The sequence below is a fragment of the Liolophura sinensis genome, chromosome 3 (assembly GCF_032854445.1).
Source record: "Liolophura sinensis isolate JHLJ2023 chromosome 3, CUHK_Ljap_v2, whole genome shotgun sequence".
Taxonomy (NCBI): domain Eukaryota; kingdom Metazoa; phylum Mollusca; class Polyplacophora; order Chitonida; family Chitonidae; genus Liolophura; species Liolophura sinensis.
The window spans coordinates 10527492-10550797 of NC_088297.1; the positions used below are offsets into that span (position 1 = coordinate 10527492).

General features: G+C 39.6%; 3 protein-coding genes across 3 annotated transcripts in view; 2 read left to right on the top strand and 1 right to left on the bottom strand.

Annotated features, from left to right (window-relative positions):
* Positions 1-8547, top strand: part of LOC135463581 (WD repeat-containing protein 48-like) — an 18908-nt gene extending 10361 nt beyond the window's left edge. The window contains 8 exon segments of the mRNA XM_064740888.1: positions 230-337; positions 868-967; positions 1577-1654; positions 2766-2856; positions 3125-3239; positions 7077-7153; positions 7312-7507; positions 7727-8547. Of these exon segments, the coding sequence (XP_064596958.1) occupies positions 230-337; positions 868-967; positions 1577-1654; positions 2766-2856; positions 3125-3239; positions 7077-7153; positions 7312-7507; positions 7727-7822 (861 nt within the window). The 3' untranslated portion in view covers positions 7823-8547.
* A 6471-nt stretch (positions 8548-15018) lies between these two features.
* On the bottom strand, positions 15019-16239 carry LOC135463705 (DNA excision repair protein ERCC-1-like). The gene has a single exon (XM_064741105.1). It carries the CDS (start codon positions 16232-16234, stop codon positions 15164-15166), a length of 1071 nt encoding a protein of 356 aa, XP_064597175.1. The 5' UTR covers positions 16235-16239; the 3' UTR covers positions 15019-15163.
* A 133-nt stretch (positions 16240-16372) lies between these two features.
* The window catches only part of LOC135463706 (phosphatidylserine synthase 1-like), a 35596-nt gene continuing 28662 nt past the window's right edge, over positions 16373-23306 (top strand). The window contains exon 1 of the mRNA XM_064741107.1: positions 16373-16545. Coding sequence (XP_064597177.1) covers positions 16373-16545 — 173 coding nt within the window. The remainder of the gene's footprint in view (positions 16546-23306) is intronic.

Sequence of the window (23306 nt, forward strand, 5' to 3'; positions counted from 1 at the left end):
CATGAGTTTGAAATTCGCTTGAACCAATATTTTCATAGTTGTGAATATAGTTTTTGTTTCAGTGTCAGAAATTGACTCCATAATGAATACTGATGTATTTCCTGATGATGCTGAAATTGACACTCTCCCTTTGTTATGCTATATCACGTTTATCAACCTGGTTCTCTAGCAGGCTTAGGATTCAGTGTCAGCCTGATTGAATGGAGTGCATCCTTTTTTTTTTCCACAGGCCAGAAAAGTTGAAGATCTAGGAAAAGTTGATTTTGAAGATCAAATAAAGTCAAAGTTTAAGATGATTTATGTCCCAAACTGGTTCTCTGTTGACCTAAAAACAGGAGTGAGTACATGTGTCCTTGGTTTTCTGCTCTCTTGCTGACCTGTAAATGTTTTACACTAAAACAACATTGTTGTGTTGCAAAAGGACTTGACTCTGTCCACAGTTGTTTAGTAGTTGTTACGCGAACTTGTAGGCATGTTAGTTTTCTGTATTATTATTAGTTTATTCTGAGAATTCCAGGTTAAAACCACATCCATTTTGTTTATCTGTGACTAAGTTCTTCCGTAATTCAGCTGTTTTGTCTGGTGGCGAGAAAAATTCTTACGTGTACATCATAGCTTTCATTCATTCATTTAATGAGGTCATTCATTTAATGAGGGGTCTTAGTGCAAGATCACATGAAATCCTATATGCAAATTTGTACTTGTTTTTGTGAAGTTTCACACAGTTGTTAATTGTGTTGGGGGCAATTATGTTTAAGATTTTAGGGCTGGATTTTGAAGCTATATCTTAGCAGCGTATAAGCAATGTCTGGCAATGATTTAAACACATAGAAATAACCTTTTGTTTGTATTTTATTGTCGTCTCAGATGTTAACGATACACCTGGAGGAGAGTGACTGTTTTGCTGCTTGGATGTCTGCCAAGGAGATGGGGATAGGCCCACCCTGTGAGGGACCAGACACCAAATGTAGGTCAAATAGTCTTCTGATTGGTTCACCTTGTGCGTGTCAGTTGTTTGTAGAAGTAGACACAGTCTCAGTATGACGCACATTTAATCACGGGTAAACCTGTAGATGTTTGTGCTTCCCCCAGGCTCAGCCCAGTTTCCTCCAGCCTTAATGTTGGCCGCTGTCGTGTAATGAAAATATTCTTGAGTACGGTGTAAAATAAAATCAAATAAATTCACAAATCAATCCCAAGTAAACCAACTTCCTTAGTATCTAAGAAAATTCGGTTTCAAATACACTAATCCAGATAATTTTATTTTATTTATTTATTTATTTTATGGTGTTTTACGCCATGTGCAAGAATATTTCACTTATACGACAGCGGCCAGCATTATGGCAGGAGGAAACCAGGCAGAGCGCGGGGGAAACCCACGGCCACCTGCAGGTTGTTGTCACACCTTTCCACCCAGAGAGAACTCAGGGCAACGACATTGGTGAGAGGCTCCCTGGTTATTGCACAGCACTGACACGTTGTTTATATTACCGTTAACAAAGATTAAACAACAGCTTAGATATAACGTTAATATTTTTGAAAAGAATTTGAATTAGAAGTTTATTTTTCTTTGTAGTGAATATTGGCGGAGCACTATTGCAGGCGTTGTTAGAACACTGGCCCAAAACACAGACTGATGACATACCAGCAGCAGGTGAGTGCATTGTTACAAATACAGGTATCTTTGTACTAGGCTGTCTCACAAGATACGCTGTTTCACAATACCTACTGGCCAGGGGATACGCTAAATACCCTAAAATTTTGCCCACAAAAAGTGCATTTTCAGACGCAAATAAATGTCATAAAATATTATTTTTGGTTCTGAAATTACAATTTTCCCGTAGAAAGTAATCCGTGGAAGCTAACATCAAAGCACCTTTCTAAAATCCATAGAACTTTCAGAACCCGGAAAAATGGACAAGTTAGTCGTGGACGAAATTGATGGTCATTTAAGGTAATCTGTTTATCTTGATACACTGTCAGGGACTTCTGATTGGTCTGTTTCTTTTGGGACTTGCGTCATACTTCTTGATGTGCATGCTCGGCTCTCCGGTCTTGCTGTACATCACCGCTGTGACTAGCAAATTTTATACAGAAATCTTGAACAGCGTCAAAGTCACAGGGGTCATAGTGATAAGGCAGGAAAATGTCAGTAAAAGCAAAAGGAATACGCACATGAGTTTGTGCACGGTGGGTCAGTAAGTTGCCTTAAAACGGCTAACATACATCATTCTCATTTCCCTGACATCAGGTGGCTTTATTTAAAATGTATAACTTACCCTGTTACATGTACCACGGAGTCCACAGGATACCAGGTAATACAGAACAGTCTAAGGCTCTTTGAGCATGGGTCATTAAGGTGTAAACAGTTAACTACAGTATGTTATGTCAAGTTATATAATGAATTTTGTGGATTCCACACAATTAACGCAAAGACATGATGAGACTCAGTCAAGTTGCATGTAGGTACAGCATGTTAATCAAAACCTCAAGTTATGATGAAATTTTTTTGTATTTCACTCATATTTAGCTAATTTCACTAAATATGAAGTAGAAAAACAGTTGTGAGCCATGTGGGTGACTTGTGTTCTCTCATTTCAGTGGCAATCTACTTTTTTGTTTTTGGAGACCTACTTTTTTGTGACCTACATTTTTGTGACGATGGTGGCCCAGTGGTGCTATTTTTGCATGTTATTACCATTCCAGTACATCTGATTAACTGTTATTTCGTACCTAATACCTAATGATTGATTTTCTGATCACAGAAAATGGAGACATGAATGGCTTGCCAGAATCAGAAAGAAGAAGCAGCAATGTCTACTTCAGTGTTCCTGGACACACACCAGTCATTTTCAGGTATAGAACAAACTCTCAGGGGGGTTCCTTGTGGGCTTTTAATTTCTATTTTCCTTATTTTTGTGGCTTTTCCCTTGTTTCCTATATTTTAAACCAATTTGCTGACTTCTATAGTTTACCAGAATTTGTTGCGTACATATACATGTAACATTTGCAGGACAAATATTTTTATCTAGACCTTGTTTCTGTTTTTCATGTGTTTTAAATTTAACAGTAGCTACATGAAAGTTGTATGCTAATGGGGAAAGTTGTGTGTGTGTGTTTGCAGTGAGGTAGGGGGCAGGACATTGTTCCGACTGTTGTGTCGAGACGCAGGGGGTGAGACAGAACAGCTGCTCCTGAACGAGACAGTGCCAGGTTTTGTCCTCGATGTTGTTGTCCATGTGAGTTACAAGCAGGTTTATTATTATTGTAAACAAGTTATATTTTGCTGTTAACATTATAATAAAATATAATTTTTCAGCTTTTGGAAATTAATCGAGGAAAAAACATACATGTAAAAAGCGAGCTATTTGTTTATTTGGTTTACAATTCTTCTTTAGGGAGAAAATGACATTAGAAAATAACATTTGTTATATTTGTACATGCATGGTGGATATTTGGTACCACCCTATGGTGGATGTCTCAGGTACATGTATGGTGGGTATTTGGTACCACCTTGTGGTGGATGTCTCAGATACATGTATGGTGGGTATTTAGTACCACCTTGTGATGGATGTCTCAGATACATGTATGGTGGGTATTTAGTACCACCGTGTGGTTTACATCTCAGATACATGCATGGTGGGTATTTGGTACCACCTTGTGGTGGATGTCTCAGATACATGTATGGTGGGTATTTGGTACCACCTTGTGATGGACGTCTCAGATACATGTATGGTGGGTATTTAGTACCACCTTGTGGTGGATGTCTCAGGTACATGTATGGTGGGTATTTGGTACCACCTTGTGGTGGATGTCTCAGATACATGTATGTTGGGTATTTGGTACCACCTTGTGGTGGACGTCTCAGATACATGTATGGTGGGTATTTGGTACCACCTTGTGGTGGATGTCTCAGATACATGTATGGTGGGTATTTGGTACCACCTTGTGGTGGACGTCTCAGATACATGTATGTTGGGTATTTGGCACCACCTTGTGGTGGATGTCTCAGATACATGTATGTTGGGTATTTGGTACCACCGTGTGGTTTACATCTCAGATAGATGTATGGTGGGTATTTGGTACCACCTTGTGGTGGATGTCTGAGATACATGTATGGTGGGTATTTGGTACCACCGTGTGGTTTACATCTCAGATACATGCATGGTGGGTATTTGGCACCACCTTGTGGTGGATGTCTCAGATACATGTATGGTGGGTATTTGGTACCACCTTGTGGTGGATGTCTCAGATACATGTATGTTGGGTATTTGGTACCACCTTGTGGTGGATGTCTCAGATACATGTATGGTGGGTATTTGGTACCACCGTGTGGTTTACATCTCAGATAGATGTATGGTGGGTATTTGGTACCACCTTGTGGTGGATGTCTGAGATACATGTATGGTGGGTATTTGGTACCACCGTGTGGTTTACATCTCATATACATGCATGGTGGGTATTTGGCACCACCTTGTGGTGGATGTCTCAGATACATGTATGGTGGGTATTTGGTACCACCGTGTGGTTTACATCTCAGATACATGCATGGTGGGTATTTGGCACCACCTTGTGGTGGATGTCTCAGATACATGTATGGTGGGTATTTGGTACCACCTTGTGGTGGATGTCTCAGATACATGTATGGTGGGTATTTGGCACCACCTTGTGGTGGATGTCTCAGATACATGTATGGTGGGTATTTGGTACCACCGTGTGGTTTACATCTCAGATACATGCATGGTGGGTATTTGGCACCACCTTGTGGTGGATGTCTCAGATACATGTATGGTGGGTATTTGGTACCACCTTGTGGTGGATGTCTCAGATACATGTATGGTGGGTATTTGGCACCACCTTGTGGTGGATGTCTCAGATACATGTATGGTGGGTATTTGGTACCACGGTGTGGTTTACATCTCAGATAGATGTATGGTGGGTATTTGGTACCACCTTGTGGTGGATGTCTGAGATACATGTATGGTGGGTATTTGGTACCACCGTGTGGTTTACATCTCAGATACATGCATGGTGGGTATTTGGCACCACCTTGTGGTGGATGTCTCAGATACATGTATGGTGGGTATTTGGTACCACCTTGTGGTGGATGTCTCAGATACATGCATGGTGGGTATTTGGCACCACCTTGTGGTGGATGTCTCAGATACATGTATGGTGGGTATTTGGCACCACCTTGTGGTGGATGTCTCAGATACATGTATGGTGGGTATTTGGTACCACCTTGTGGTGGACGTCTCAGATACATGTATGGTGGGTATTTGGTACCACCGTGTGGTTTACATCTCAGATACATGTATGGTGGGTATTTGGCACCACCTTGTGGTGGATGTCTCAGATACATGCATGGTGGGTATTTGGTACCACCTTGTGGTGGATGTCTGAGATACATGTATGGTGGGTATTTGGTACCACCTTGTGGTGGATGTCTCAGATACATGCATGGTGGGTATTTGGCACCACCTTGTGGTGGATGTCTCAGATACATGTATGGTGGGTATTTGGCACCACCTTGTGGTGGATGTCTCAGATACATGCATGGTGGGTATTTGGTACCACCTTGTGGTGGATGTCTCAGATACATGTATGGTGGGTATTTGGTACCACCTTGTGGTGGATGTCTCAGATACATGTATGTTGGGTATTTGGTACCACCGTGTGGTTTACATCTCAGATAGATGTATGGTGGGTATTTGGTACCACCTTGTGGTGGATGTCTCAGATACATGTATGGTGGGTATTTGGTACCACCTTGTGGTGGATGTCTGAGATACATGTATGGTGGGTATTTGGTACCACCGTGTGGTTTACATCTCAGATACATGCATGGTGGATATTTGGCACCACCTTGTGGTGGATGTCTCAGATACATGTATGGTGGGTATTTGGTACCACCTTGTGGTGGATGTCTCAGATACATGCATGGTGGGTATTTGGCACCACCTTGTGGTGGATGTCTCAGATACATGTATGGTGGGTATTTGGCACCACCTTGTGGTGGATGTCTCAGATACATGCATGGTGGGTATTTGGCACCACCTTGTGGTGGATGTCTCAGATACATGTATGGTGGGTATTTGGCACCGCCTTGTGGTGGATGTCTCAGGTACATGTATGGTGGGTATTTGGCACCACCTTGTGGTGGATGTCTCAGATACATGTATGGTGGGTATTTGGCACCACCTTGTGGTGGATGTCTCAGATACATGTATGTTGGGTATTTGGCACCATCTTGTGGTGGATGTCTCAGATACATGTATGGTGGGTATTTGGCACCACCTTGTGGTGGATGTCTCAGATACATGTATGGTGGGTATTTGGTACCACCTTGTGATGGACGTCTCAGATACATGTATGGTGGGTATTTAGTACCACCTTGTGGTGGATGTCTCAGGTACATGTATGGTGGGTATTTGGTACCACCTTGTGATGGACGTCTCAGATACATGTATGGTGGGTATTTAGTACCACCTTGTGGTGGATGTCTCAGATACATGTATGGTGGGTATTTGGTACCACCCTATGGTGGATGTCTCAGATACATGCATGGTGGGTATTTGGTACCACCTTGTGGTGGATGTCTCAGATACATGTATGTTGGGTATTTGGTACCACCTTGTGGTGGATGTCTCAGATACATGCATGGTGGGTATTTGGTACCACCTTGTGATGGACGTCTCAGATACATGTATGGTGGGTATTTAGTACCACCTTGTGATGGATGTCTCAGGTACATGTATGGTGGGTATTTGGCACCACCTTGTGGTGGATGTCTCAGATACATGTATGGTGGGTATTTAGTACCACCTTGTGGTGGATGTCTGAGATACATGTATTTATGCATAAATATGTTACAAATGTAACGCATTCCAAGTTTGAAATTAAATTCAGTTGTTAATAAAAATGTATGTGAAAACAACTGTTATCTTTACAAATCCAAGTTTCATTCATTTTAAAACACAGTTTACAGTTTTCAACAGTTGTGAAAAGCATTGTGAACGTACTGAAGATGTGATGATTTTTACTGTACAAAGTGTATATCAATTTTGGTTTTTCAGAAACACACACCTAAATTCAACAAGATTCCTTTCTTCTTACAACCTCATCTGAGTACAGGCTACAAACAGTTGAAAAAGTAAGTTGGTAGTTTATTGTATCAGATTTTTTAAACATACTTTCATTTTATACCGGTATATGGAAACTCTTAGATTGTTTTAGGAACTCTTTTTTAATGCTGATTTTCATCAGTTTCTTTTTCGATGTTTATCATCAATTTCCTTTTGACTTTGACAGGGACAGATTGTCTGCCAGTGATATGATTCAGGTCAGAAAGGTCATCGAGCATGTGTATGAGAAGGTCATGGGTCAAGGGTCTGATGCAGGATCACAGTCAGCCAATAGTAACAGCCAGGAGAAAAGTGAACAGGAGAAAGAAGAAGATTTATCCTCCATTGCTGAGGAGAAAGTGGAACTGCTCTGTAATGACCAGGTACACAATCACACACTCTGCATGTGCACTTTCACTTTCCGTTTTTGATCATTAAGGACAAATTGGGAATTCTCTGTAATGACCAGGTATTCACACACCACTTTCATTTTCTGTTCCCCATCACCGATTCTGTCCAAGGATCTACATTAGTGGAGTCAGCCATAGATAGATTAAAATTTTACGATTCTTATAAATTGATGATGAAATTGTGTTTTCCAGGTGCTTGATCCTAATATGGACCTACGGACTGTGAAGCATTTTATCTGGAAGCAGGGTGGTGATCTTACATTGAACTATCGACCAATCACTAAGTGAAGAGAGTCGACACCGTATCCAGTGATCTTAATCCAAACGTGACACAGAGTTGTCTCCCTTCCCCGGAGACCAGCCATGTGTTTGGTGGAGCTGCATTAGCCCAGTTGAACATGTGGTGATACTGTGCCATTGCCATGTGATTTTTGTACAGCTCGTTGCAATGAAGAGAAATGATATGGCTTAGCTGTATCCAGAACACACCAAGTGGCTCTAATTATGGACTCTGCCATTAACCTTTTCAGATGAGCTTTCTGTATGCGTATCACCTGTAGTGCAGTATTTCATGTCATAAGATATTTTGTGTCATAACACATGAAGGGCCTTCGGGCCGAGTCTATGGGAATTTGCCTGTGATGACTTGGGATGGAATTTCAGTAGTGCATTCAGCTAATAAAAGATTTGGAGTGTGCGAAAAAAAAAAAGAAAAAGATGGAATACTGTAACAGTCTGATCTGAATAAATCAATAATTTCAGATGCTGAAATTGGATTGGATTTAAATTGGATTTCAGATTCACTTGTTACTTCAGGTACCAGGTATTGTGAAGAAATCTCAATTAATACTCCTCAGTTTCAATTTATCGATTGTGCGACTGAAGTGGAATGTAAACATGAAAACGAAGGCAGTCATTTGCTCATTTTCTGTGTGGGTGGCTCTTGTTTTAACCAGCCATTTTAATTCGGAAATGCTAAAAATGTCAAATTATGCGTATAATGTATAGTTTCATCCCAGGTCTCGTCCCTGTGAAACTTGTAGGATATGTATCAAAGCTTTCCTTCTTTTATTTTGGTTTTCTTTTACATAATTATGTGTAATATTGTGAGCAAGTGATGGAGTGGGTGATTGATGCGAGTGGAAGACAAATACTAATGTGTAAATCAAGGCACAAACCACCTATAATTTCGTGGAATTTTTTTACCATTCCATGAATAAGTTATGACTCTGCTGAAGGAAAACCATGTGACTTGTGGTACCGTAAATCATCAACCACGGAAGCACTTTTTTTCGGTAAAGTTTATGCATGCGGTTTATTATGAAAATGATGCCCCTATATGATTTGTTCATGTTATTAAAGATTGCAGACTTCATGAAACGTTGCAGATTATGTCTCTGCACCTCTTAGTTCTTCCAGAGTATTTCAGAATATTGGCTGAAGAATTAGGGCACATCACATGTAATGTTTGATGTGTGATTTTTTTTACCAGCATCTTCATTACTACATGTATACTTCATAAAGCAGGGACTTCTTTCACAAAAGACGCAAGTCCTATTTCTTGTAACTTTTTTTCGTGAAAAAAAAACAAAGACGTGTAGGTTATAGTGCCATTCGGCGACGTCGTTTACTGTCATGAGAAAAAGGTATGAAAAATATATTTACGAGGTTTTGAGATGAAGTGGACCCAGGTTGATAATCTGGTGAAAATTTCCATGAAATTGTAGGGGGTTTACTTGTACCTGCAATGGCAGTCTAGATCACTCTCTCGTTAGTCTAAAACATTTTTAATCTCTCGCCTGTATATTAAGACATATTAAGACTTTGGCTAGCATTTGTCAAGGAAAGTCACGGTAAAAGGTTTTGTCCAGAAGGGTTTCAAGGCTGTACAGTATTTGTTTCAGGTTTAACCATGGCGGTACATTGTATAAATAGAGTTCTATACCTCCATGGTGTAACTTAACTTTAATTTTACTCTGTCAGTTCTGTGTTGTCAAATGATTGTACAGGTTAAATTCATTTAGTCGTTACAGTTTATAGTTAAGTATGTGGTTTCTATTTTAACATAAGCTTTTCTGCATAAATCGTTATTTGCAGGTATTACATGCATGTACACGTATTGTCTGACTTAAGATGATTTGAGGCTGATATTATTTCTTTACCAGAACATGATTTCCAGAACAAAATAGTCAGCCATAGTGAAGGGCTGCTAAAATATAGGCTGGCACAGCAGCATTCCTCCAACATAGTGACATGCAAACATGTTTACTTTTTTGGTGTATTTCATTGACTTTTATCTATTATACTGTTTTTTTGTTTGTTTTGTTTTTATCATATAAACAAGTTATGATTATGTATAGCCAGGTTCAATAGCCTTATAACTGAAAAGTGAATGTTCTTCATAAAGTAGTGCAGTTTTTAAGAGACAGAAAGCAGGGGGTTATAGTATTCAAGTGTATACTGATCACAGTTGTACTAGTTTAGACAGTGTTAACTTAATATTTTAATCCTGCTGGGGGTGGGTGGGGGGGGGGGGGAGTGTAGAAATTGATTATGTAGGCCTGTACCTCCGAGTAGCAGTATGGGACATACTTATTTTGCTTGGCTTCTGATAATTTCAACACAACAGAACAGGTTTAATGGCTTGTAAAGACTTTCTTAGATATTCCCTGCATGGCTGAACAGTTTTGGTCTGGAAGGTAACTTTGGAATGACTCAGGAAAGGATTAGCAAAATATAAGCAAATAAATTATTTGACTAGAGCTTAATATACATAGAGGTCTTCAGCAACCTGCGGATGGTCATGGGTTCCCCCGAGCTCTGTCCGGACACCTGCCACCATAATGCTGGCCGTCGTCGTATAAGTGAAATATTCTTGAGTACAGTGTAAAACACCAATCAAATAAATAAATTAACCAAAAAGTCATGGGTCTGTTTGTGGGTGAAAAATTCCATGAAACAATACTATAGGTGATATAATATATTCAGTGCTGTAATCATTTTTATAAGAAGAAATTTAGTCAAACATATGAGCTGTGGATCATTTAGTGATGTTGAATGTCACATGAATTTTTCAGCAAATGTTAATTTTTCGTGTTACATAAAGGGAAAAAATATTACTCTGGTGCTGAAACTTACATGATGCAGATAGGATGTCACCCTGCTTTCCAAACAAACCTTAAAACATCTTTTTAAAATTAAATGAGCTCTCCAAGGCGGGTTAAAAGGGTAGCTTTGTTGTGTTCGAAATTTATAATACAAGTGCGGCAATCTTCACCTTTATTCTTAAGAGATGGTGACGAGTGCATGGTAGGCTTACCTGGTAGGTAACATACCTGCCTTAGACTACCTGTGACATACCTGTACTGCTACAGGTGTTCTGGATGTGACATTTTACATTACCGCTGTTTTAGATCAGAAACATTCGCTCGTTTCTGCTTGCCCTTGTTACCAAAATGTTGTCGTTAAAATTGTAAATAACTGTATAATAATTTTTGTATATGTTTGTACATTTCAGAGTATGAAATAATTAGAATGTACTCTTGTTTACATGGAAGTCTGCTTGTGTATATAGATGTCACTTAACTCTTGTAAGCATTGATTGTACATGCAAATTGAACTGTACACTTTTCTCAGTGAAATAATAATGACCTGAAGGTCAAACTGAAAGAGAAACTTTGTTTTGTTGTTCAAAATGTTAATTAATGAGATACATGTGTTACCAACAATTACACAGCTGTTCACTTCTTTCATTAGTGTTTTATATATATATATATATATATAGTAACAAGAGTTTTTGTTTATTTGATTGTTGTTTTTAACATTGTACTCAAGAATATTTCACTTATACAACGACAGCCAGCATTATGGTGGGAGGAAATCGGGCAGATTTTGCAGAACAGCTGGCAGACCTTCCTCTTTACAGCCGCAGCGGAAGCTAGCATGACCTATGCTTGAACTCCTAGGTGGGAGGCTCCTGGGTCATTGCGCCTCTCTGGCGTGCTAACCACCTAATGAGTATAACTTATTTGCGTTAAGTGAAAGTGACTTACACAGGTGTCTCCTTTGTAACAGGTTGGTTTCAGCACTGGTGTATTTATACAAATGCTGCCTCACTGAAACACTGCTAAAATCAAGACATGAAACATGATCTGGTCACAGTATAGACACTGGGTAGACCCGTATTTGGTCTATCCCCTTATGATTGGAAACAGTTAAAAATGCCGATACAATTTTCACTACTTGTGGTGTGCCAGTGGAGATATTAAAGATACACTCAGGGATGTAGGTTGTACATGGATACACTTCAATGATGATGCAGTTTTTATAAATTACCTTAAACTGAGCAAAGGGTAATTGTAAAACTGTAATTCCTCAACCTTGCAACATGTTGCAAGGTGTTTATTCACGCATATTTTGAAGGCATTATTCTGTGTTAACTGATGAAGCTATACTTTTTTTGAAGCCCTGAAACTGGCCTATCCATGCAATGTAGTATTGTCTCCAAAAATCAAATTAATAATGTTCATAAACTGCGCTGAAAGTTGCTCTTTCATATGCGAAAAAACTGAGAAATTGAGTAAGTGATGATTGTTTCCCCTCAAAAGCAACCCATATATGATCAAAGAAGCAAGAAACCCAACAGCCAGGGCCCAGATGCTGCAGGCCACGTAAACTCTTGGTAGGCGTCTAGAGGACGAAGCCCCCAGAGACATATACCAATGGATCTATTTGATTGGTGTCTTTAAGTTCACTCCATGGAATGGACCAGTAGACTGTATATAGGACAGCTGTGAGGTTTAAGGATAGAAGAAATCAGGCAGGGCCCGAACGACATTTCATGTTGGACATAAAGCCAGAAGCAACCTAGACCAAGGGCTATACATTATACAAGATAACCTACTAGATGGCCCACAAATAGGGCCCTGATGAATGAATGGATGGCTTATGATGGACATTACATACAACATTGTTGAACACTGAGACCACATCATTTGACTGCGCTGTGAGTTCAAGTCCAACTCATGCTGGCTTCCTCTTGGGCTGTACGTGGGAAGTTCTGGTAAAAACCTGCGGATGGTCGTGGGTTTCCCCCAGGCTCTGCTCGGTTTCCTCCCACCATAATGCTGGCCGCCGTCGTATAAGTGAAATATTCTAGAGTACGGCGTAAAACACCAATCAAATAAATAAATAAATAAAACACCAATCAAATAAATTATTTAACTGATGCATTCTGGTCAGGTTTATGGGTGGAAGAAAATGGAGTGGCCAAAGAAAAAATCATCCACTTATAGCCCTATTTATTTATTAATTTGTTTGCTTGGTTTTTTACGCCATACTCAAGAAGTGTTTCACTTATACCACGGCAGACAGCATTATGGCAGGAGGAAACCGGACCAAGCCTTGATGAAACCCACAACCATCCGCAGGCTGCTGCAAGACCTTCCCCCATACAACCGGAGAGAGAGCTAGCATGAGCTGGATGTGAATTCACAGCGACCGTATTGATGAGAGGCCCCTTGGTCATTGCGCCTCGCTGGAGCATTAACATGGTTAACCACCTCGGCCACGAATGCCCTTGCCAGTAACCTAAGAACCTTGTGACAGCTGAAACGGCAAAAGATGGATTCAAACACACAAACTCATTGGTCAAGGGATTAGTCTCCACGAGCCCTTTGTTTAAGCATCCAAGCCATTGAGGCCCCTGGTGGATTTGAATAACTCTAGCTGTTTTTGTTGGATATAAGGTTGTGGAGGGAGGGGGGGGGGGGGTAGTTTTCATCAACCTCCAACTTTAAATGTTAAGGCCATCATTATAAATATGTTTGTTGGATGCAACCCCAAAAATCCTTCAAAAACAGGTCTTCTGTTCAAAGGTTTAATGGGTTTTATTTACGTTTTTCTTTTCTTATAAATAAATAATAAATAAACATCCTGCCATGGTTTTTTTCTGAACAACTTTCTAGGAATGACCCAAGTTGACTTTTCACTTATGTCAGTAACTTCTATGCCAGTTGTTTGGGAAATGGCAAATACAGCACATTCCAAGAAATACTGCCAGTATAGAATACAGAAGGAAATGTTTAAAATTAAACATGTTCTGAGTTCAAGCCTAATTCATACAGTCTACACTTTTCTTTGACAATCTTGTTACACGTATGACATACATATACATAGTGCTCATTTGACAAAAACTTCAGTTCAAGAAACAGAATGATTATTTATTGATTTGATTGGTGTTTTACGCTGTACTCAAGAATATTTCACTTATACGACGACAGCCAGCATTATGGTGGAAGGAAACTGGGCAGAACCTGGGGGAAACCCACGACCATTCGTCAGACCTTCCCACTTACGGCCCGAGAAACAGAATGAGACACAAGAATATAAAATTAATGGTATTTAATTCATCTCATAAAGGCCTGTTTATCCATGATTTACATGTGTTACAATATCATAAAAGTTATTTAAATGTATTGATATATGATAATATTTTAAATGTCAGTTCTTGAATGTGAGAATTAATGGAGTATCAAATTTAAATGAATAAAATATAATGAATTGTTTTCATCATGATTTGCTAGCAGTCTGGACAGCAGATATAGAAGTCTCTTCCTCAGGTTCATCACTTTTTTGTTTTTCTGTAAGGTTTTTTCGTCGTCGTTCTTTGAGGAATGGCTCGTGAAGAACATTATAAAGTCTCTGAGCTTTTTGGGGACCAATTCCAGGGCAAAGAGTCAAATCTTCAACAGAAGCCTTCGACACTTTCTCAAAACTTCCGAAGCTTGTCAACAGTGTCATACAATCAGTTTTATTCACAGATTTCACAGATGTAAGGCAGTCTGTAAATTTTGCCAAAAAGTTCTGCTCACTTTTCTCCATGACAGCATCTGGCGGTTTGTTCTCATATATTTTATATGTTTCCAGATAACGCCCTGCCTCTTCTGTGCTGAATGCCAAAATAAGGGTACAGTCTGCAAGAATAAATAAACACCCTGCCATGGTTTTTTCTGAATAACTTTCTAGGAATGACCAAGTTGACTTTTCACTTATGTCAGTAACTTCTATGCCAGTTGTTTGGGAAATGGCAAATACAGCACATTCCAAGAAATACTGCCAGTATAGAATACAGAGGGAAATGTTTAAAATTAAACATGTTCTGAGTTCAAGCCTAATTCATACAGTCTACACTTTTCTTTGACAATCTTGTTACACGTATGACATACATATACATAGTGCTCATTTGACAAAAACTTCAGTTCAAAAAACAGAATGATTATTTATTTATTTGATTGGTGTTTTACGCTGCACTCAAGAATATTTCACTTATACGACGACAGCCAGCATTATGGTGGAAGGAAACTGGGCAGAACCTGGGGCAAACCCACGACCATTCGTCAGACCTTCCCACTTACGGCCCGAGAAACAGAATGAGACACAAGAATATAAAATTAATAGTATTTAATTCATCTCATAAAGGCCTGTTTATCCATAATTTACATATGTTACAATATTATAAAAGTTATTTAAATGTATTGATATATGATAATATTTTAAATGTCAGTTCTTGAATGTGAGAATTAATGGAGTATCAAATTTAAATGAATAAAATATAATGAATTGTTTTCATCATGATTTGCTAGCACTCTGGACAGCAGATATAGAAATCTCTTCCTCAGGTTCATCACTTTTTTGTTTTTCTGTAAGGTTTTCTGTTTTTCGTCGTCGTTCTTTGAGGAATGGTTCGTGAAGAACATTAGAAAGTCTCTGAGCTTTTTGGGGACCAATTCCAGGGCAAAGAGTCAAATCTTCAACAGAAGCCTTCGACACTTTCTCAAAACTTCCGAAGCTTGTCAACAGTGTCATACAATCAGTTTTGTTCACAGATTTCACAGATGTAAGGCAGTCTGTAAATTTTGCCAAAAAGTTCTGCTCACTTTTCTCCATGACAGCATCTGGCGGTTTGTTCTCGTAAATTTTATATGTTTCCAGATAACGCCCTGCCTCTTCTGTGCTGAATGCCAAAATAAGGGTACAGTCTGCAAGAATACAGATCTTGGCAAGTTCTTTCAGCGCATGGTGAGGATCTTTCACGTCCACCTGCACTAACAGCACACGCAAATCGTAACTCCGCCCCAGTTTTTTCAGGCGTTCGTGAATGTATTCAGGATTAAGTTGGTGGTAGCGCACACTCAAATAAAGCGCGCAGGCAGCCTTACCCACTTCGTAATCAGCAGGAGTGTCACCAAATTCCCACGGAATATTTCGAACGTGTTTTATAATTGGATTCCCACGCTGTCTCGGATTCACAAGAATACAGTTTGATTTCGTGGATTTAGCAATAGGCTGTAAAACTGCATCTTTACGAAGGACTGACTCACATTGCTTGGCGTCAGAATTGTCAATGTTACTTTTTGACTGACCAATCTCAGACGACTTGTTGTTCACTGTTGCATGAGCAGTAGCACCGCTATTACTGGTGTCTTTCCCCTTTAATAAGTCACCTGACGTTTCACGCATTGGCACCTTTGGTAAACTACCGCCTTGATTTGACTCAAATTGGTTTATTTTTTTGCGCTCAGAGGCTTGAGTCACTGTGGGTACCTTCCGTTTGAATAATGACTCCACTTTTGGATCGTGACTTTCAAGTGTTTGCATTTCAGCCGCGGTCGGAATTCGGAATCTGCCTTTACCCGCCATTGTGAATTAAGTCCAGACCTACCGGAATTGCTTTGTTGCCGACAGTGGCCGAATTTTTCCGGAAATAACAGTTATCTGCCCTTGATCTGTCAATCTCTTCGCAGAGTTAATGAGATCGCTGCTGAACGGAGAGTCAGCATGGAGCGCATGGACAACCGAGATCAAAATTCTATCGTCGCAGAGAAAGAACATTTTCAAGCCATTAACGAACACCCAGTGGACGACATTTCTTTGGAATTCTTTTACAAACCTCACACGGTGACACTGTTGACAGTTTCTGTTCTGGGTTTGCTGTACACGGCCTTCACGAGGTGAGAGAATTTACGCATGCTACTGTTCAGTGATTCTGGCTATTATCGTCCCAGTAGAATGGGGCCCACGAGAGGGCGAATCGGGTCAATGTTGATGAAAAATATTGCCCAGTTTTACGTGTGTTTTACCGTCTTTTGACGTCAGAAGTATTTGTAATGTACTGGAACTGTGGTGCAGTGTTGGTGATAATTTTATTATAAACAGAAAACTGACGTGGAAATTGTATTTGTTCTTGCGTCAGTTTGTAATGTTGTCAGTTGACAGTTGACCGGTCACAGTCAGTTAGTCCTTACTGAGTAACAGAACTGCCCGACTCCCAATTTATACATTCACCAGTAAGAGCTTGAGACGTGATAATGATTTCACCAAATGCTTTAGTGGCATATCAGGCTTTATTGATTTGAGGTTTATTCGCGAGATGCAGTCTCTCATTGCAAGTAATTATATTGTTTATATTCACAACCATTGTGCTGGAGTTGGACTGGGCCTGACAGTCTTGGGGTGGAAATCAACACTCTGGCAGTGGCAATGTCGTAAATAACATGCAAATTTCATCGAAGTGAGCTTTCATTTTTTTCTCTCTAATGGTTCACTCAGTATGAAAACCTACTATCTATGACCTTTAATTCTAAGGGCCATAGAAAGCAGACAAATTACTGAATTGATGTACGTCCCCTGTGGTGTAATAGATATCTATAATTTTATTTTGCAATTAGTATGATAGAATATTCATAATTATTGCACTCAGGCTCACTTGGCCAGTAAAGTGGCAACATAACATTATAAATTATATATTTAGACAAATTCTAACTATGAAACCTGTATATGGTACAATCTTACATCATACTATACATGTAGATTGATTGTTTTGATCACTCAGGATCAGTATTGCTGTACCAAGGTCAATAAAAACTTACAGGTATACGAACTGAACAAGCGACTTTTATTGATCAAACATTAATTGTGTGATGGAAAATTTCAGAATCCATGACAGTAGATAAAAAAACTTTGTCATTCTGAGTTTGCGGTGTATGTGGGAGAGGTGACAGGTGTAAGTTAAGACATGTCATGATGGAAGAGTACATGCATGTTGAGTTCAGCTGTGGAAATGTTCTGGATAACAATTTTGAAAGATGCTGAAATTGACCTGCTGTGAAGTTAATGCTTCACTGTTGTGATCAAGTCTCAAGTAATCAAGTGTAAAGATGTGTGGTGTTTTTTTCTGTCCTGGTCAGTGAATCTGCATGACTGTGTGAAGTGTGGATCATTGCTTGTTTTGGTACAAGCCTAGTCATGTAAGTATTTGTAACAGTTTGACCTTAAGTATGCTTTGGTTATGATGGAAATCAATTTTATAAGCTTTATGTACCTGCTGTGAACTGTGCTGAAAAGCTGTGAGTGAAATTAAGCTGGACACAAACTGCACAGTAGGTACTGTATACAGAGTCAATGCTGATTGGCTGACAATGGAGAAAGGATTTTCAATGTTAAAACCAGCAGCCTTAGTCACACTTGAATAAATGTGCAATACCTTAAATTCGGCATAGCCTGGGCTTGCTCTGTTCCTGCCTGTCTCCCTTACCGGACGATCGGCAACAATTCTTTATCCATTTAAGCGATACAGAATTGATCTTGATTGGCTGGCAGAGGAGATAGGTTTTATTGGGTTAAACCATGTAGCAGTCACGCTTGAATGAATCTGCCATTCCTAAAATTCAGTTCAGCCACTGTATAGCCTGGACTTTCCTGTCTCTTCACACCAGCCAGTCAGAAACAATTCTGTACCTCTTTAAAGACCAGCTGATTCGTCACTGGTTGGCTGGCACTTTGAGAGTGGAGAAAAGAGATCCTTGGCGAAATCATGCTGAAAACTCGCCAGGATAGTTTACATTTTCACACAAATTACATGTTGCTAAGTGCGAAGTTTTAGTTTTTATATTTATACTCTCCTAATTCACATTGAAAAAAGATTTATTTTTCCTGTAAAACAATAATTAAAACTGGGGTGGCCTTAGGACAATATGGGGGTACACTTTAAGGGTTTGAAATGTTGCCCTTTATGGAAACAGATGATCAGTTTTGGATTGGTACGGCTGTCTTAAGTCCTTCTGACTGTATAATGACTCGTAAAAGTTGTAAGAAAGTGGCCTCGAGTAATGTACATGCACATATACCATCTATGCCTTCTTCATAGCAGTAGTACATCTGTCCTGAAGCATTAGTATGGGCATGCAGTGGTGTTGAAGCATGGAAATGGAGATACATTGTAGACTAGTATTAGACAGCCTTTTGGGGTCTGTATGTAATATCTACTTGTATACGTTATGTGTATATGTGCATAGTAACTAGTCCTAGTGTGTCCAATATCTTGTATATTTATTTTGTTTTGATTGGTGTTTTACGCCGTACTCAAGAATATTTAACTTATACGATGGCGGCCAGCATTATGGTGGGTGGAAACCGGGCAGAGCCCGGGGGAAACCCACGACCCTCCGCAGGTGTTTTGCCAGAACTTCCCACGTACAGCCCAAGAGGAAGGCAGCGTCTTGTATATTTACAGTCAATGACACAGTTCGGCTCAAAAAGTGTATTTTTAGAGGCAAATAAATGCCATAAAATATTACATTTAGTGCTGACACTTACAGTTTTTTATTAGATATTCAGTCAGCGCTCCAAACAAACCTCAGAATACCTTTCTAAGCACAGATTCAACAGAACTCTTAGAATTGGACAAAATGTGCAACTTAGTCATGAACGAAATTTTATGTCATTCACCTTGTTTTTGTAGGTTCTGTCTTTGTCTGGCGGTTTACCAATATTATATACATGGGGGAATGGGTACGCATAGACTTATCTGGATTTAAAATTCATGGTGTCTGATTTCCATGTTTTTACACCAGGTGTCTGTACTAATGTGAATTTCGTCAGAATACTTTCTCAGATCTAGGGGTCAAAACAGATATTTATAGACCCGCCGTCAACCAAAATCAACTTTCCAGGTTAAAAACTGCATGGGGAAATTCCTCAAAAACACAAATAAGTTAATGTGGAAAATATTTAAAGTATAAAATTAAGAGAGATCCAAGCATAGAGAAGCTGTCAACAGTTTTATATACAATGGTAAAAAAAAATGAAAGGAATGTTCCAGGTGAATGAATGAAATCAGTATCTGAATTGTGTACTATGCTAGTTTATAAGTTGTTGATAATTAAAGTATGTATCTGGGTTTCAGTTGCTCTTTGATTGCAGCTGTTCGTGTATGCAACATGGTGATTTAATTCAAACACAACGTTGAATATAAGCTCCCTGGAGACACTAAGCAGATTAAGACACGTCTCACTTTCTTGTGACATAATTGTATAGGGTATAGTACACCTATATTCTGTAGTATGCATATGTACGTGAACTGTGGAGCCCAGTTTCCTCTCACCGTAATGGTGGGCAGAACACGCAGTGTATAGAACACAAGTGAAATAAATAAATAAATAAACTGCAGACATTTTGGAGATTTACGTTCATACATGTAAGTACATGTGGGGATTAGGGAAGATTAGAATTGAATTGTTCAGTACCATGGGTGCTTGTTAATTTTACATGCATGGGCCATGTTAATGGTTTGAGTTTACAAGTATGGTTTTAATCTTAGCAGTTTATAGAGTAGAATGATCCTCACCAGTTTTGGACTAGATTCCCATAAGGTGAATCAGCAGGAATCCATTTAGATTGTGATAAATTTATTTATTTATTTGATTGGTGTTTTACACCCTGCTCAAGAATATTTCACTTATTCGACGGCGTCCAGCATTGTGGTGGGGGGAAACCGGGCTGATCCCGGAGGAAACCCATGACCATACGCAAAGCCTGACTACATGTACGATGGCCCAATGATATGTCTTCATACACGTACATACAACTTTGTAGTGCTGACACACAAGTTTATTTATTTATTGGAATGGTTTTTTACGCCATACTCAAGAATATTTCACTTAAACGTGTACAATGGCAACCAGCAATATGGTGGGATGTAACTGGGCAGATACCTTGTGGTTCAGACACTCTGGTCTGGCTTACTCCAGTAGAAGTGTTGTTTGCACCATTGAGGCTGATCTGACCAGACAGGCCTGCACAGCTGCATTGAAGTGTTAAATCTGATTACAGTTTGAGTAGAATAATGCGAATGCGCTGGGTATTGTTATTAACTTAATAGGGGCAAGTCCTGGTACAGAATCGGATGAGAGGGTTGGGGGTGCGAGGTTTAATACAGTGGTTGGAGGTAGGAGACATTCTCCCTTAGGTGAGCTAGGATCAGCTGGTAACATATGGTGTGTTATGAAAGTCGTGTAGTGGGACTGCTAAACTGCTTTATTGTTCCCACCCCTATAACTTACTATCTTTGTTTTTATTGTAATTAATTAAAGCAGCATTAAAAAAAAAAACACTGATGCTGATGATGGCACCATCACAAGTTACCACTGTCATTTGGTAATGACAGTGGTAACTCATTACAACTATTGTCACAAATACTGCCATTGCTGTCATCACAACCACTGCCGTTACTTATCATGTAGGTGACTGATTACCATTATCACATATACTGCCTTGACTGTCAGAGTGAGTGTCATTATCATCACATCCACTGCCATTAGTGTCATCAAGGTGACTGTCATTACCACCATCACATCCATTGCCATTACTGTCATCAAGATGACTGTTATTATCATTATCACATCCACTGCCATTACTGTTATCAGGATCATCACATTCACTGCCATTACTGTCATTAAGGTGACTGTCCTTATCATCATCACATCCATTGCCATTATTGTCATTAATGCCATTATTGTCATTGTCATCATTACAACTACTGCCATTACTATCAAGATGACTGTCTTTACCATAAAGATGACTGTCATTACCAACATCACATTTTCGGCCATTACTGTCATTAAGATGACTCATTACCATCATCCAAACCACTGTCATTACCACCATCACAACCACTGTCATTACCATTATTGCAATGATCGTCATTACAACATCACAACTACTGTTATTACCAGCACAATTCCCATCTTATAATACCACTTTCACAACCACTGCCACCATCACAGCGAATGTCATTTCCATCATAACAAACAGTCGTTGCCACAACCACTGTCATTAATACTGCAGTGTGTAGCTACCACCTGAACCACTGTCATTAATACTTCATTGTGTAGCTACTGCCGCACCCAGTGTCATTACACACATACGCCAATGTTTGATCACATAGGCCACTGTCAGTGTGCATCATTGTCACTTTTACTGAACTGTCCTTACAGCTAATAAGCACAAATGAGGTGACCCATTCCCATTTTGGCTGGTGTCAGAATTACATGGGTGGGGTGGAGTGCCCTCCATGGTTGAGTGGTTAGTATGTCTCTCACCAATACGCTTGCTATGAGTTCATGTTCATATCATGTTTGGCTGCCTCTATGGCTGTACGTGAGAAGGTCTTCCAGCAACCTATGGATGATCATGGGTTTCCCCTGTGTTCTGCCCGATTTCCTTGCACCTAGCTGCCATCATTTCTCTGAATATATGTTAGTTCTTGAGTACAGGGTAAAACACCAATCAGATAAATAAAATGGATTACATTCGTAAACAAACAGTATACAGGAGTCTCCTTCCACGTTCAAAGCTCATACAACCATTCACCTTGAGTGTGACACCTTCAAGAAGGTACTGCTTGTTCTTGAGATTTCCAACCGATTTACTTGAGGCCTTTTGCCCAGACCTGCTGATTTAGTGATCTTGTGCTGGGTTACTGGGCGGAGTGATTTAGTGCCAGTTTTACTGAGAATCTGGGAATGAGGATGTTCGTGTACTCCCTGGTTGGCCGGTATTGATTGATGCTGGTTGTCTGAGTGCCTCCACATGTGGAGCACACTGCCTTTGTGACTGTCACAAATTACATCGTGTTCTCTGTGCCCCCAGAATTGTTTGCACTGCGATGCACCCGCCAGAGCTTGTTACCCTAGCTTAGCCTGCGTGTGCCTGTAGGTATAAAAAAGTCTGCACAAAGGCAATTGCAATAAAGGAGAGCAAAATTGAGGATAGATTGATCTAACAGATGAGGATAAATACAAGAATTTGATATATTTATTTATTTGATTGGTGTTCACGTTGTAAAAAAAATATTTGACTTGTACGACAGCGGCCAGCATTATGGTGGTAGGAAACAGGGCACAGCCTTGGGAAACCCATGACCATCTGCAGGTTTGCTGACAGACCTTCCCACATACGGCTGGAGAGGAAGCCAGCATGAACGCTAGCGCACTAACGAACTGAACCATGGAGGCCCCTGCAAGAATTTGAGGCTAGATTGATCTAACAGTTGAAAATAAATACAAGGATTTGAGGATTGATCGATCTAACAGTTGCTGACAGATGCAAGAGGTTAGACCAAAAGTTGTTGTGGTTTTAAGTTTACCATAATTTTTCAACATTTTCAGCCACCACTGAAACCAATATTCTGAAACGTTCTGAGACAACTATAAGGTGTAGGGAAATAATTTGCACAGTTTCATGAAACTTGTATCTTTAGTGACACAACCAAATCAATTTTTTAGCATCGTTTACATAATAACTATGTGTGTATTCTCTGAAAACAGTGCCTAGGGAGATCGAAAAGGTTGAAGATTTACAGTATTAATCCTGGAGCTAATTCAGTGATTTATTTATTTGATTGGTGTTTTACACCGTACTCAAGAATATTTCA

What these genes read in the sequence shown, in the direction of transcription:
- LOC135463705 (XM_064741105.1), bottom strand. Translation starts at nt 16,234, where the DNA reads ATGGCGGGTAAAGGCAGATTCCGAATTCCGACCGCGGCTGAAATGCAA.